This window comes from Mytilus californianus, unplaced genomic scaffold (assembly GCF_021869535.1).
Source record: "Mytilus californianus isolate M0D057914Y unplaced genomic scaffold, xbMytCali1.0.p SCAF_5, whole genome shotgun sequence".
Taxonomy (NCBI): domain Eukaryota; kingdom Metazoa; phylum Mollusca; class Bivalvia; order Mytilida; family Mytilidae; genus Mytilus; species Mytilus californianus.
Window position 1 is genome coordinate 10,903,030 of NW_026262701.1, and position 18,402 is coordinate 10,921,431.

The following is an 18,402-nucleotide window of genomic DNA, read 5'->3' on the forward strand; positions in this document are numbered from 1 at the left end:
ATTATATAGCATTCATTCTTATAAACATTATACAGCATTCATTCTTATAACATTATATAGCATTCATTCTTATAACATTATATAGCATTCATTCTTATAAACATTATACAGCATTCATTCTTATAACATTATACAGCATTCATTCTTATAAACATTATACAGCATTCATTCTTATAACATTATACAGCATTCATTCTTATAAACATTATATAGCATTCATTCTTATAAACATTATATAGCATTCATTCTTATAAACATTATATAGCATTCATTCTTATAAACATTATACAGCATTCATTCTTATAAACATTATACAGCATTCATTCTTATAACATTATATAGCATTCATTCTTATAAACATTATACAGCATTCATTCTTATAAACATTATACAGCATTAATTCTTATAAACATTATATAGCATTCATTCTTATAAACATTATATAGCATTCATTCTTATAAACATTATACAGCATTCATTCTTGTATACATTATACAGCATTCATTCTTATAAACATTATACAGCATTCATTCTTGTATACATTATATAGCATTCATTCTTATAACATTATACAGCATTCATTCTTATAAACATTATACAGCATTCATTCTTATAAACATTATACAGCATTCATTCTTATAAACATTATACAGCATTCATTCTTATAAACATTATATAGCATTCATTCTTATAAACATTATATAGCATTCATTCTTATAAACATTATACAGCATTAATTCTTATAAACATTATATAGCATTCATTCTTATAAACATTATATAGCATTCATTCTTATAAACATTATACAGCATTCATTCTTGTATACATTATACAGCATTCATTCTTATAAACATTATACAGCATTCATTCTTGTATACATTATATAGCATTCATTCTTATAACATTATACAGCATTCATTCTTATAAACATTATACAGCATTCATTCTTATAAACATTATACAGCATTCATTCTTATAAACATTATACAGCATTCATTCTTATAACATTATATAGCATTCATTCTTATAAACATTATACAGCATTCATTCTTATAACATTATACAGCATTCATTCTTATAAACATTATACAGCATTCATTCTTATAAACATTATACAGCATTCATTCTTGTATACATTATATAGCATTCATTCTTATAACATTATACAGCATTCATTCTTATAAACATTATATAGCATTCATTCTTATTAACATTATATAGCATTCATTCTTATAAACATTATATAGCATTCATTCTTATTAACATTATATAGCATTCATTCTTATAAACATTATACAGCATTCATTCTTATAACATTATACAGCATTCATTCTTATAAACATTATATAGCATTCATTCTTATAAACATTATATAGCATTCATTCTTATAAACATTATACAGCATTCATTCTTATAAACATTATATAGCATTCATTCTTATTAACATTATATAGCATTCATTCTTATAAACATTATATAGCATTCATTCTTATTAACATTATATAGCATTCATTCTTATAAACATTATACAGCATTCATTCTTATAACATTATACAGCATTCATTCTTATAAACATTATATAGCATTCATTCTTATAAACATTATACAGCATTCATTCTTATAACATTATACAGCATTCATTCTTATAAACATTATATAGCATTCATTCTTATTAACATTATATAGCATTCATTCTTATAAACATTATATAGCATTAATTCTTATAAACATTATACAGCATTCATTCTTATAAACATTATACAGCATTAATTCTTATAAACATTATACAGCATTCATTCTTATAAACATTATATAGCATTCATTCTTATAAACATTATACAGCATTCATTCTTATAAACATTATACAGCATTCATTCTTATAAACATTATACAGCATTAATTCTTATAAACATTATATAGCATTCATTCTTATAAACATTATATAGCATTCATTCTTATAAACATTATACAGCATTCATTCTTATAAACATTATACAGCATTCATTCTTATAAACATTATACAGCATTCATTCTTATAAACATTATACAGCATTCATTCTTATAAACATTATATAGCATTCATTCTTATTAACATTATATAGCATTCATTCTTATAAACATTATACAGCATTCATTCTTATAACATTATACAGCATTCATTCTTATAAACATTATATAGCATTCATTCTTATAAACATTATATAGCATTCATTCTTATAAACATTATATAGCATTCATTCTTATAACATTATACAGCATTCATTCTTGTATACATTATACAGCATTCATTCTTATAAACATTATATAGCATTCATTCTTATAAACATTATACAGCATTCATTCTTATAAACATTATACAGCATTAATTCTTATAAACATTATATAGCATTCATTCTTATAAACATTATATAGCATTCATTCTTATAAACATTATATAGCATTCATTCTTATAAACATTATACAGCATTCATTCTTATAAACATTATATAGCATTCATTCTTATAAACATTATACAGCATTCATTCTTATAACATTATACAGCATTCATTCTTATAAACATTATATAGCATTCATTCTTATAACATTATATAGCATTCATTCTTATAAACATTATATAGCATTCATTCTTATAAACATTATACAGCATTCATTCTTATAACATTATACAGCATTCATTCTTATAAACATTATATAGCATTCATTCTTATAACATTATATAGCATTCATTCTTATAAACATTATATAGCATTCATTCTTATAAACATTATACAGCATTAATTCTTATAAACATTATATAGCATTCATTCTTATAACATTATATATATAGCATTCATTCTTATAAACATTATATAGCATTCATTCTTATAACATTATACAGCATTCATTCTTGTATACATTATACAGCATTCATTCTTATAAACATTATACAGCATTCATTCTTGTATACATTATATAGCATTCATTCTTATAACATTATACAGCATTCATTCTTATAAACATTATACAGCATTCATTCTTATAAACATTATATAGCATTCATTCTTGTATACATTATATAGCATTCATTCTTATAAACATTATACAGCATTCATTCTTATAACATTATACAGCATTCATTCTTATAAACATTATATAGCATTCATTCTTATAAACATTATACAGCATTAATTCTTGTATACATTATACAGCATTCATTCTTATAACATTATACAGCTTTCATTCTTATAAACATTATACAGCATTCATTCTTATAAACATTATATAGCATTCATTCTTATAAACATTATACAGCATTCATTCTTATAAACATTATACAGCATTCATTCTTATAAACATTATACAGCATTCATTCTTATAAACATTATACAGCATTCATTCTTATAACATTATACAGCATTAATTCTTGTATACATTATATAGCATTCATTCTTATAAACATTATATAGCATTCATTCTTATAAACATTATACAGCATTCATTCTTATAAACATTATACAGCATTCATTCTTATAACATTATACAGCATTCATTCTTATAAACATTATACAGCATTCATTCTTATAAACATTATACAGCATTCATTCTTATAACATTATACAGCATTCATTCTTATAAACATTATACAGCATTCATTCTTATAAACATTATATAGCATTCATTCTTATAAACATTATATAGCATTCATTCTTATAAACATTATATAGCATTCATTCTTATAAACATTATACAGCATTCATTCTTATAAACATTATACAGCATTCATTCTTATAACATTATACAGCATTCATTCTTATAAACATTATATAGCATTCATTCTTATAAACATTATATAGCATTCATTCTTATAAACATTATATAGCATTCATTCTTATAAACATTATACAGCATTCCTTCTTATAACATTATACAGCATTCATTCTTATAAACATTATATAGCATTCATTCTTATAAACATTATATAGCATTCATTCTTATAAACATTATATAGCATTCATTCTTATAAACATTATATAGCATTCATTCTTATAAACATTATACAGCATTCCTTCTTATAACATTATACAGCATTCATTCTTATAAACATTATATAGCATTCATTCTTATAAACATTATATAGCATTCATTCTTATAAACATTATATAGCATTCATTCTTATAAACATTATATAGCATTCATTCTTATAAACATTATACAGCATTCATTCTTATAACATTATACAGCATTCATTCTTATAAACATTATATAGCATTCATTCTTATAAACATTATATAGCATTCATTCTTATAAACATTATATAGCATTCATTCTTATAAACATTATACAGCATTCCTTCTTATAACATTATACAGCATTCATTCTTATAAACATTATATAGCATTCATTCTTATAAACATTATACAGCATTAATTCTTATAAACATTATACAGCATTCATTCTTATAACATTATACAGCATTAATTCTTATAAACATTATACAGCATTCATTCTTATAAACATTATATAGCATTCATTCTTATAACATTATACAGCATTCATTCTTATAAACATTATACAGCATTCATTCTTATAAACATTATATAGCATTCCTTCTTATAACATTATACAGCATTCATTCTTATAAACATTATATAGCATTCATTCTTATAAACATTATATAGCATTCATTCTTATAAACATTATATAGCATTCATTCTTATAAACATTATACAGCATTCCTTCTTATAAACATTATACAGCATTAATTCTTATAAACATTATATAGCATTCATTCTTATAAACATTATACAGCATTCATTCTTATAAACATTATACAGCATTCATTCTTATAAACATTATATAGCATTCATTCTTATAACATTATACAGCATTCCTTCTTATAAACATTATACAGCATTCATTCTTATAAACATTATACAGCATTCCTTCTTATAACATTATACAGCATTCATTCTTATAAACATTATACAGCATTCATTCTTATAACATTATACAGCATTCATTCTTATAAACATTATATAGCATTCATTCTTATAAACATTATACAGCATAAATTCTTGTATACATTATACAGCATTCATTCTTATAAACATTATACAGCATTCATTCTTATAAACATTATACAGCATTCATTCTTATAACATTATACAGCATTCCTTCTTATAAACATTATACAGCATTCATTCTTATAACATTATACAGCATTCATTCTTATAAACATTATACAGCATTCATTCTTATAAACATTATACAGCATTCATTCTTATAAACATTATACAGCATTCCTTCTTATAAACATTATATAGCATTCATTCTTATAACATTATATAGCATTCATTCTTATAAACATTATACAGCATTAATTCTTATAACATTATACAGCATTCATTCTTATAACATTATACAGCATTCATTCTTATAAACATTATACAGCATTCATTCTTATAACATTATATAGCATTCATTCTTATAAACATTATATAGCATTCATTCTTATAAACATTATATAGCATTCATTCTTATAAACATTATATAGCATTCATTCTTATAAACATTATACAGCATTCATTCTTATAAACATTATACAGCATTCATTCTTATAACATTATATAGCATTCATTCTTATAAACATTATATAGCATTCATTCTTATAAACATTATATAGCATTCATTCTTATAAACATTATACAGCATTCATTCTTATAAACATTATACAGCATTCATTCTTGTATACATTATACAGCATTCATTCTTATAAACATTATACAGCATTCATTCTTATAAACATTATATAGCATTCATTCTTATAAACATTATACAGCATTCATTCTTATAAACATTATACAGCATTCATTCTTATAAACGTTATACAGCATTCATTCTTATAACATTATATAGCATTCCTTCTTATAAACATTATACAGCATTAATTCTTATAACATTATATAGCATTCATTCTTATAAACATTATACAGCATTCATTCTTATAAACATTATACAGCATTCATTCTTGTATACATTATATAGCATTCATTCTTATAACATTATACAGCATTCATTCTTATAAACATTATATAGCATTCATTCTTATAAACATTATACAGCATTCATTCTTATAAACATTATACAGCATTCATTCTTATAAACATTATATAGCATTCATTCTTATAAACATTATACAGCATTCATTCTTATAAACATTATACAGCATTCATTCTTGTATACATTATATAGCATTCATTCTTATAACATTATACAGCATTCATTCTTATAAACATTATATAGCATTCATTCTTATAAACATTATACAGCATTCATTCTTATAAACATTATATAGCATTCATTCTTATAAACATTATATAGCATTCATTCTTATAAACATTATATAGCATTCATTCTTATAAACATTATACAGCATTCATTCTTATAAACATTATATAGCATTCATTCTTATAAACATTATATAGCATTCATTCTTATAAACATTATATAGCATTCATTCTTATAACATTATACAGCATTCATTCTTATAACATTATACAGCATTCGTTCTTATAAATATTACAGAGTTTTCATTGTTACTTACACTACAGAATTTTCTGTCTTATAAACATAACAAAGCATTCATTCTTCTTGTTATAATAGAATTACTGACATTCTTATCATGTTTATCAATATCAAATAATTTTATTGCTTTAAAAATTTCATTATTTTTCATTCTTCAAAGATTAACTGTGTTTTTACAGACAATTCCAGATATATGAAAAACTAAACTGACTTGATGCATATATTACAAAAAATATTCATACACATGTTATTCATGTTATTTTAGAAGAATTGTTTTGCAATTATATTTTAAATATAAATTGCAATAATAGAATAAACACACACTAAAAAAAGAAAGAAAAAAAAAACACAAAAAGAAAAAAAAAGCAAATGTAGCTCACTAACAAAAGTCAATGGACAAACTTAAAATATATTGTTAGAAATCAGTGTGTGCAATGAATATTAAATGAGAAATTTCTGAGATTTATTTAGATAGCCTTCAGCCTAAAAAAGTTATGTAAATGTTATGAAATAGATATAAAACTTCATTATCTTTAGAATAGATTTTTTTTACTGACATGTGCTTCACACACCCTTTCTTACTCTTCCCTTTATGCTTTTTTGGAACATTTTTTTACAGGAGAAGAAAGAATATAAACATTGATAAAATAGATAGATCAGTTTCAGAAAATATTTAAGGAAGGATTTCATCCTGCTAAGATTAGGATGCAAGTGTAAAGTGTGTTATATGTTATCTGAATTTTATAGATATTTTTCCATTGGAATAATTTGAGTTAGAGTTCTTTTCTAACTACTAGTCTGAAGGCCAATATTCTGACATTTTCCTGTAGTGCCCAAACTATGTTTTGCAAAAACTTACTAGTCAGAATAAAATTTTACTAGTCAGGGGCATCGGACTAGTGGCTAACAGTGCAAACTGAGTTATTTCCTTTGGCAGCCAAGTTGTAGGGCAAACAGATTGATTTTCTAATTTACAAACCAAGTTTTAACATGTGGTACATGCAAGTCTGATAGAAGAATCTTTCTAGATCATAGTGATGAATCAAACAAGTGTTAAACAAATCAAAATAGATATAGAAACAACTTTTTCTAAAGTTTACCGATAAATATTACTTGTACATGTTGAATTTGGTTGATTTATTAAGGAATTTGTATGCATTGCCCTACAACTTGGTGACAAAGGGAAGTAACTCCACAGTGACAAATTATGTCAATGGAAAACTATTTAGAAATGAGGGGTTCATTTATCATGTTTATTACAAAGACTATACAAATGCATTGCCTGTATTTCAGTGTCTGTCAGAGGTGTATAAAAAAGATGGATCATCATTGTCCATGGGTTAACAATTGTGTTGGAGAAAATAACCAAAAATTTTTTGTTTTATTTACAGTAAGTATTTTACAGGAATTTAATTACTTACCAGTCTCAGTCATAAAACAGTTAAATGTTTTGTGGTCAGGTAGAAATTTATATCACAAATAATCCACTAAAATCAAAACTCCTTTGGATAGAGGTATCTTATTTTTTTGTTACAAAAAATAAACACATGCAGTTATTTGTAAAAACATTACCTTTTTACATAGTTAAGTCTGTGCGTCCGTTCGTTCGTCCGCATCTGTTTGTCTGTCTGTCCGTCTGTGCCGCTTCAGGTTAAAGTTTTTGGTCAAGGTAGTTTCTGATGAAGTTGAAGTCCAATCATCTTGAAACTTAGTACACATGTTCCCTATGATATGATCTTTCTAATTTTAATGCCAAATTAGAGTTTTGACCCCAATTTCACTGTCCACTGATCATAGAAAATGATACTGTCCCGCTTCAGGTTCATGTGAGTGGGGCATCCGTGTACTATGGACACATTCTTGGTTTTTTTTTGAAAAAGGCTTCTTTTTTTTTGTATATTTATCTAATTTTAAAAAAATTCATTGGTGATTTGTTCATAAAAATATGTACAAATAAGCTTTAAACAGAATCAAGCCAAATGTCATTTTTAAAAAGTAGGGTCCATGTACTGGTATTCAAGCTAATGATAAATATCTTTCAAAAAATGTATCTCTTCTCTAAATGTATAATTAATGTATAATATGTAAGCCATTCTTTGTACATGCTTATCTTATAAAGTTTTCAAAATTTTTACAAAATACACCTGAAATTTCATTTTTAGCTGTAAACTGTCTGTTCTTGATTTTCCACTTGTTGCCAATTTGTAATGTTCCTCTTTAAGATTATATCATGAAAATTTGTCTTCAAGATGCATTCTCAGTTAAAATCTGGAAGTATTGAACCCTTGAAGGATTTGAGTTTTAAAATATATGCTGTATTTTCAGTTTTTTTTGTAGAGAGAAGGAACCTAACCTTTATTATACACCCGTTAACAGGACGTATTATGGTATACTGTTGACCCTCTGTCCGTCTGTCTGTCGTCAACATGTCGGACATTAACTCAAAAAAGCTTTAACCAATATGCATGAAACTTTGTTGAATTGTTTATATCTATTGACGTGGGCTCCCTTTCGTTTTTTTATAAATTTCAGATTTACTGTTTCTGAGTTTTGGGGTTTTATTCATTAAAAAAGGGGGGATTTTCCAGTTTTCCGACAATAACTCAAGAATGCTTTCACCAACTTTTAAGAAATTTTTGGTGAATTGTTATACAACCGCAAAAATAAAAAAATTTTTGGTCGTATATTGGTATCAAGTTGTCGTCGTCGTCGTCAGCGTCGTCCGAAGACAGATGGTTTCCGGATAATAACTTTAGTATAAGTAAATAAAAATCAATAAAATTTTAACACAAGGTTTATAACCACTAAAGAAAGGTTGGGATTGATTTTGGGGGTTATGGTCCCAACTGTTTAGGAATTAGGGGCCAAAAAAGGGGCCCAAATAAGCATTTTTGTAGTTTCCAGACAATAACTTGTGTTAACGTGTATGAATCTCTCTGAAATTATACCACAAACTTCCATACAACAAAGGGATTGTTAGGATTGACTTTGGGGGGTTATGGCTCAAACCATTTAGTAATTAGGGGCAAAAAAAGGGGAAAAACAAGGGTTTTTCTGGTTAAAGGACAATTGAGACAATTTAAAAGCAGTGTAAGGGAGGTAATCCAATTCAAATTAAAGAACACTGTTTGATTACCTCCCTAACACTGCTTGTAAATTATGTATTAAGAAATGATGATTGTCTTGAGGTGATTAGCTGTCAATTTATTTTTAGTAGTAACTATTAACTTATATTAATTTTAGCCATGACTATGTATGTCATTTTATATTTTAAAACTTTTATGATGTATTTAAATGGGTAATTTTGGTTGCAAACTGCATTAGAAATTTGAATTGAGATACTGACCATATCTTGAGGGAAAGATTTTTTATAGGGAATAAGGGAAAGGGGGAGGTGAAAAAAATTGGAGGGGGGGACAATTTTTCTCATTTCAGATTTCAGAAATTAAAGAAAATTTCTTCAAATATTTTTTTTGGGGGTTAATATTCAACAGCATAGTATATTGTACAAAAGCAAAAAACAGGGGTAAAATAAATTTTTTTTGGTAGGGGGGGGGGGGGGGGTCAATTCGCAACAGCATAGTGTATTGCACAAAAGCAATAAATTGAATATAAATTCAAATCATATAACCAATTTGAAGTTCTTTGACTACAGTTTTTCTGTGTCAGAAACCTATTATATGTCAAAAATTTAGTTACAATCCAAATTCAGACCTGTATTAAGCGTGAATATTGTGTCCATTTTGGCCCAACTTTTCAGGGTTGGACATCTGCGGTCGTATCCAGCTGCGCTCAGCGAAGCAATTTATTTATATCTATTGATATGAGCTCCCTTTTGGATTTTTATAAATTTTAGATTTAACGTTTCCGAGTTAAAGGGTTTTATTCATAAAAAAAGGGGGATTTTCCAGTTTTTGGACAACAACTAAAAAATGCTTTCAGCAGTGCTCATAAAACTTTGATGAATTGTTTATATCTGTTGATGTACGCTCCCTTTAGAATTTTATAAATTTAGATTTTACATTTCTGAGTTATGGGGTTTTATTCATTAAAAAAGGGGGGATTTTCCAGTTTTTGGACAATAACTCAAAAATGCTTTCAGCAGTTCTCATGAAACTTTGGTGAATTATTTATAGCTATTGATGTAATCTCCCTATTGATTATCATAAATTTCAAATATGACATTGAGAAGAAATTGAACTTTATTTGTTTATAGTCTGACAACAGATTTACTAAGTATTGCGCAACAGCACAGTGTATTGCACAACAGCAAGAAATCTTTAATTGAATATAAATTCAATTCATATAACCAATTTCAAGTCCTTTGACTACATTTATTCAGAAACCTATAATATGTCAAATATTTAATTACAATCCAAATTCAGACCTGTATCAAGCTTGAATATTGTGACCATTTTTGCCCCAACTGTTCAGGGTTTGACCTCTGCAGGCGTATCGGATCCAGCTGCGCTCAACGAAGCAGTTTATTATATGAGGAATAATAAGTACTGGTAATAACAAATTCACACAGTGCAAAATATTTTTAAGCTTGACTCTGGTTTATGCTACCATTGGGGAGCTAAACCTTGTAAAGATACACTTGTTTATATTGAATTGTATCATTTTAAAGCATAAATGTAAAGAAAAGCTTTGTCAAAAAAGAGATTGTTTAATTGATTTAGGATACAACTGTACATGTACATATGAGTAATACAGAGATCAATGCATATTTTCTCTCATGTGTATGAATTTTTTTGTTTCAAATAACCTGTAGCTAATGCAATGATCTTATTATTAGTGTCATTCAATTGTTTGCATGAACATAAACAATGAATTGGAAAGCAATTAAACAAATGTTGAAATGAATAGTTTAGAGAGAATTTATCAGTTATTAAAATTTTATATCTTCATATATGTTTTTTATATTTCAGATGTATATATGTTTAATATCATTCCATAGTTTGTACATGTCAGTGTATCATTTTATCACCTGTGTTGGGAAGGAGTGGAAATGTGAGTATACTTTATACATAGAGGCTGTGTAAAGTTAGTTTTAAGTGTTGCTATAGGAGTGATGATGTGAATATTAACCATAGACAGTGGCTGTAGTCATGTCAGTGTATCAGACAGTGGCTGTAGTCATGTCAGTGTATCAGACAGAGGCTGTAGTCATGTCAGTGTATCAGACAGTGGCTGTAGTCATGTCAGTGTATCAGACAGTGGCTGTAGTCATGTCAGTGTATCAGACAGTGGCTGTAGTCATGTCAGTGTATCAGACAGTGGCTGTAGTCATGTCAGTGTATCATTTAATCACTTACATTGGTAAGAAGTGGAAACACAAGGGAGCATTTTAAGATATATATGTCACGGCAATATTTTTTTTTATGATATTTACTAATAAAAGTAGTAGATACCCGTAAATTATTTGTAATACAAAAAAATGGTAATCATGATGATATTGATATCAGTTACGATTGCACAGGCATCAAATCCCAACAGAAAAACCTCTGTTTTAGGTAAGTAATAAAGTGTACATTAAATGGCTTTTTCAATACAACACAATATTTTGACCCTCAACCATTGTCAACCAAAATAATAAATATTGGTGTCTCAAGTTGTTATGGGTGTGATATTAAAAATCCAAATAGTTTTCTCTATTTAATTTATCATGTTTTGAAAGGAGTGTGTACAGTGTACAACATAGACAAGTGTTGAATCATGTCACTGTATTATTTCATTAGGTGGGTTTGCAAACTGGTTAGATATGCTCTTGTCGTCACTTGGTGTCAGGCTTTGTCCGTTTACTTTTATAAAAACTTTCTCCTCTGAAGCTTCTGGACAAATTGGAAACAATCTTGGCCACAACCATTTTTATCCATCAGAGGCCAAAGTATGTAAAGAACTATACGTCATGATACCATCTTCAAAATTTAATTCATATAAGTTTGACCCTTTTCTGTATCAGTACGGTTGTGAAGGTAAACTGGGCATGGATGCAGACTGGACATCAATAGTTTCAAAAATAGGAACAAATTGAGATAAAAAAAAGAGGATAGAGGTCTGATAAAAACGGGTTTTACTCTACCGTAAGTTCATGTGCCTGTCACATCAATATTTGTCTTTAGTGATATCTCCACAAAAAAAAAATTATAGAGTCATGCACTGATACATTTACATAGATTAACACTCCCTGTTCTCAAACTACTTGTTAAAGAGGTTATGTTTGAAATAGTGCATAAACATTGATAATTCGAATAATGGTTGAGGTCTTAAAACTAGAAGCTTTTTGCTGATTCATGTTTCTTCAAATAAATACTTGAGAGAAACATAAATCATAATTTACACAATTTATTTATTTATCTTCATAAAACTTCTGTATACATCACATCTACAACCATGTGCACAAAAGTCCCTATGCAGACAATGCAATTTTTCACTTAAAACCTTTTGAATTTAATCAGACAAACTAAATTATTTATTCACTAACGTTTATTAGATTCAAACTGGTCAAACAAGAAGGACAACTTCTGAAAACCGATGGTGTCTTCCCAATTGTCCCACTTTTTAAAATTACAGGTAAAAAAGTAAAGAAATGTGGGACAATCGGGAATATGTTTGTGGGACAATTGGGAAGCTTAAATGTGGGACAATCGAGAATTGTTTTGATAGTGATTAATTTGTTTGTATAGGGTGTAGAACAGTAGAAGGAATAGTTATAGGTAAACAATCAGTGTAAATTATAAAATATGAAATAAAGATGAACAAATAATCATGAATATGTACATATTTTATTTTGCAAAGAATAGGTACAATTGAAGTATCATCAAACATAGAATATAATATTAAGTAAAATAAATAGGGAATGTGTCCATGGGACACAGATGATGCCCCTGCTTGCATATTACGTTATAAAGGGACATAACTCAAGAACTGTAAAAGTGATGCTACTCAAATTTGTACTTGATCTGAGTTTTGTTGTAATAAGCATTGTGTATATGTTTCATAACATTTAGTTGAGGCAAACTTAAGTTAGAGAATGGAAACGAAAAATTCATTAAAACGGACGGCGGGGGCATAAAAATACATATCAATTTTTCATCCTGTCTTGTGCAAAGTCATTTATTTTCAGTTAATACCGGGCCAAGTTATTCATTTTCAAAATCCTCCTCCCCTCCCCCTTTCGAAATCAAATGGTCGTCCCCTTATTGAAAGCTAATGGAAGGACGTCATCAATAGTCTTTGAAAAGTATGATCATAAACATCATTACCGTAAAAACTAGGATTCTACTGGAACAGCATTTTTACTAACTAACTGTATTTTGTAGAAAGTCTTTGAGAAAAGGATTATACATTCTGTATATACCTATCCCAAGTCAGAATCGTGCCAGTATTTGAGTGGTTGTCGTTGGTTCATGTTTGCCATAATTTTTTTGGTAAATTGTTTATTTATTTGGGCTGTTAGTTTTCTCAAATGAATTATTTAAAATTTTCCATATCGGGACATTTTATAGCCGATCATACAGTATGGGCTTTCTCATTGTTGAAGGCCGTACGGTTGCCTATAAATGCTTACTTCCACATCTCCTTATTTTTTATATTATACAGCTAGTATTACATAAACTTAACATTATCAATGTTCCATGTAAATGAGGTAACTAAAGGTCAGATTAACTCTGTCACAAAGACATGTACACCCTGCAACCATCCCATACATCAAAAGTATTTGACCCACTACTTATAGCATCTGAGATACGGCCTTGACCAATGAAACTTAACCTTGTTCATAGATCCATAAAATTTAAATGTGGTCGAGGTCATGTGAATGATGATGTCTGACGGACATGTAGACATTGCAATGATACCATATATTAGTATATTAGAACTTATGATTTTTGAGTCATTCACATGACGAAAACAAGCTATACAGTTTTTAGCAGTCACTAAACCCTGGAAATGAAGTCAAGGACAATGATTATATGACAGACGAGAACTTCGTAACACAATGGATCTATATATATATACATATATACAAAATATGAATCTTCAGATTCCTCTACCCCCTGAAATTTAAAGCTTTACAATTAGTTAACGATGTTGTTGTCACCACCATCAGATTGTATTATGTATGATAAAGAATCTTGTGTAAATGGCATCTGACTTCACTGGTAAAAGTGCAGAGACTAGTGGAGACATCTCTCCATCAACAAGTTCGTGTATAGTGTACAGCGTAAATAAGTTTACACTTTTCTTTAAATTGCATGCATTATATCTTAATGTATTTTAAAAACTTTCGAAAACAATTAAATCAAAATCACAGTATTGATATTTGTTTTATATAAATAAATGTAACCTTATAGATATGATTCATAAATGTTATTTTATTTACTCAAAAGTGCATTAATCTGATGATATACAAAAAAAAATCATATTTTATGCTTTTACAAAATTTATATTGTATAAAAGTTTGAACATGCAATAATTAATTCTTGTTTATTTAGCAAAACAAACAATATAAACCTTGTTTTTTTAAGAACATTTTACTTCATAAAATAATGTGGGACAATCAGAACTCTAAAATTTTAAAAAGTGGGACAATCGGGAATAAACCAAATGATTGATGTCTTGAACTTGTTTACCTGTCAGGTGAACAGGTAAATCACAGCTGCTTCTCTACCCTTACTAGTACCTGTTTTAATTACAGTGCATTAAGAGGTTTACAGTACATGTAATTACTTTAATAATGTTTAAGAAATTTAGTAAGTGCTATTATTTCATGTCTCAGTCCAAGATGTTTTTTCATAGAAAATTGCATTGCACTTTAAGATATACAAAAAAATTTTAAAATGCATAAAAAATTCACAAAAAATAAGGAAATGATTTAACAAAAAATTGGAAAGCATGTAATGATAATAAGTTGCTGTTATAACTATTTTACATCAAACTTTTCTCAATGTATAATTATTGCTGGTATTAGATTTTCAAGATTATTACATTCTGGTGTATAATTGCAACTGTCATGACTGTGCTGATATTTAAATTTGACATTGAACATGTAATATGCACTAAAAAATATTAATTATAGATTTCCTGGAGTCAAAGAACTTTTATAAATTATACATTGATTGATCTAAATGTATTTAGTTCTTAGAGACTGTAGTATCATTAGATACTATTAAGCTGTCGTATCATTAGGTACTATTAAGCTGACATACCAATTGCAAGTTTTATATGATAAATACTGGTTTTATTGTCGAGCCTGCGACTTTTGTCGCAGAAAGCTCGACATAGGGATAGTGATCTTATTATGAGTAATAGGATAACTATATTTAGTATGTGCGTACCTTGCAAGGTCCTCATGCCCGTCAGACAATTTTCATTTGACCTCGACCTCATTTCATGGATCAGTGAACAAGGTTAAGTTTTCGTGGTCAAGTCCATTTATCAGATACTATAAGCAGTAGGTAGGTCTACTATATTTGGTATATGGAATGATTGTAAGGTGTACATGTCCAACTGGTAGGTGTCATCTGACCTTGACCTCATTTTCATGGTTCAGTGGTCAAAGTAAAGTTTTTGAGTTTTGGTCTTTTTTTCTAATACTATACGCAATAGGTCAACTATAAATGGTGTATGGAAATATTTTATGATGTACATGTCAGTGTCACAGGTTTTATTTGACCTTGACCTCATTTTCAAGGTTCATTGCTCAGTGTTAAGTTTTTGTGTTTTGGTCTGTTTTTCTTAAACTATAAGCAATAGGTCAACTATATTTGTTGTATGGAAGAATTGTTAACTGTACATGCCTGCCTAGCATGGTTCATCTGACCTTGACCTCATTTTCATGGTTCATTAGTCAATGTTTAGTTTATTTGGTTAATGTTAAGTTTATGTGACAGTTGTAATAAAGCTTTATATTTAGGACTATCAACATAATATCAATGATTAGTAAAGAAGGCGAGACATTTCAGCGTGTGCACTCTTGTGTTAAAAGTTGATATGTTTTGGTTTGTTTTATTTAATGCCTTATTTACTATAATCAATGATAGTAGGGGACATATTACTTTCCAGTTTGCATTTCTGTCCATTTGTGCATCCATCGTTTAGTCTGTTCATCCACATTCAGGTTACAGATTTTTATTTGTCGCCTTAGCGGAGGGGGCATTAAGTTTTACCCTTGTTCGTCTGTACGTCCTGAAATTGGTTTCCATTCTCTAACTTTAGTTTGCCTCTACCAAATGTTATGAAACTTATACACATTGCTTATTACCACAAAACACAGATCAAGTTTGAATTTGGGTGGCGTGACTTTTACCGTTCTAGAGTTATGCCCCTTTACAAATGGAAAAATTGCTGAAATTTTTTTTCCCGTAACTTAAGTTTGCCTCATCCAAATGTTATGAAACTTATACACAATGCTTGTTACCACAAAACTCAGATCAAGTATGAATTTGGGTAGCATCGCTTTTATCAATCTATAGTTATATCCCTTTATAATGTTATATGCAAGTGGGGGCATCATCTGGGACACATTCCCCATTTATTTTTGCATATAAAAATAAGGAGATGTGGTTTTATTGCTAATGAGACAACTATCCATAACAGGACAAATATGACGAAGATAAAAGCATTTAAGTAGTTTTATACCATGAAGTTGTAGTTATATTAACTTGAAACTTAGTACACATGCTCATAATGATGTTAACCTTTTAAAATATATGACATGTATGATAAAAGGACACATATTATAGTTTTATGATTTTTTATACTTTCTAGTTTTGATATATGTGCAACCTTGCAGTTTCTAGTACATAAGGTGACGATGCAGGTCTAGTAACTGCTACACTCTGTCAGTCAGAAAGACCTTGGGTAGAAAACTTTCGTCTTTTATATTTCGTCTGCAAATGTTGAGGTGAGGGGTGTAAGCAATTTTTACATCTGCCCTGCAGCCACTTCTTGTTTGCTGATAGTTTGAAGTTTTACAATACTCATTTTCGTTAAAATTTTCTTTGCTTCAATGAAAAGGAATGATCAGTCATGCTTCAGTATACATGTTACCTCAATCAATTGCATGCAGCGAAGGAGGTCCAGACATGTTATTGGTCTGAAGGAGGTCCAGACATGTTATTGGTCTGAAGGAGGTCCAGACATGTTATTGGTCTGAAGGAGGTCCAGACATGTTATTGGTTTGAAGGAGGTCCAGACATGTTATTGGTCTGAAGGAGGTCCAGACATGTTATTGGTCTGAAGGAGGTCCAGACATGTTATTGGTCTGAAGGAGGTCCAGACATGTTATTGGTTTGAAGGAGGTCCAGACATGTTATTGGTTTGAAGGAGGTCCAGACATGTTATTGGTCTGAAGGAGGTCCAGACATGTTATTGGTTTGAAGGAGGTCCAGACATGTTATTGGTTTGAAGGAGGTCCAGACATGTTATTGGTCTGAAGGAGGTCCAGACATGTTATTGGTCTGAAGGAGGTCCAGACATGTTATTGGTCTTGTTCATACTGTTAACTACATCATGTACATCATTCACATTCACATTCACACATTCACAAAATTCAAGTTTACAGATTCTGATTTTTTTCTTGTTTGCTATAAACTATATCAATTGAATTAATATATATTTATTTTAAGAAAAGAAAAGAAAAATCATGGTTGTTAAAGGTTATATGACAGGGAAATATTTTGCTCCCTTGTCATTATTAACTGAACTAGAACTTTTAATTCATGCATGGCCAAGAAGTTTTACCTTAAAAAGTGCTTATTGAAATGATTTGAGATTGGAATGTTGCTGTCTTATCATTATATTTAAAAGGTGACACTTTCTTGATATAAAACG

The 18,402-nt window shown here is 28.3% G+C and overlaps 1 protein-coding gene across 1 annotated transcript in view; it reads left to right on the forward strand.

Moving 5' to 3' along the window:
* The window catches only part of LOC127702927 (palmitoyltransferase ZDHHC3-like), a 46,529-nt gene that overhangs the window by 14,161 nt on the left and 13,966 nt on the right, over nucleotides 1-18,402 (forward strand). Inside the window, exons 4-5 of the mRNA XM_052207234.1 lie at nucleotides 7,858-7,954; nucleotides 11,496-11,577. Coding sequence (XP_052063194.1) covers nucleotides 7,858-7,954; nucleotides 11,496-11,577 — 179 coding nt within the window. The remainder of the gene's footprint in view (nucleotides 1-7,857; nucleotides 7,955-11,495; nucleotides 11,578-18,402) is intronic.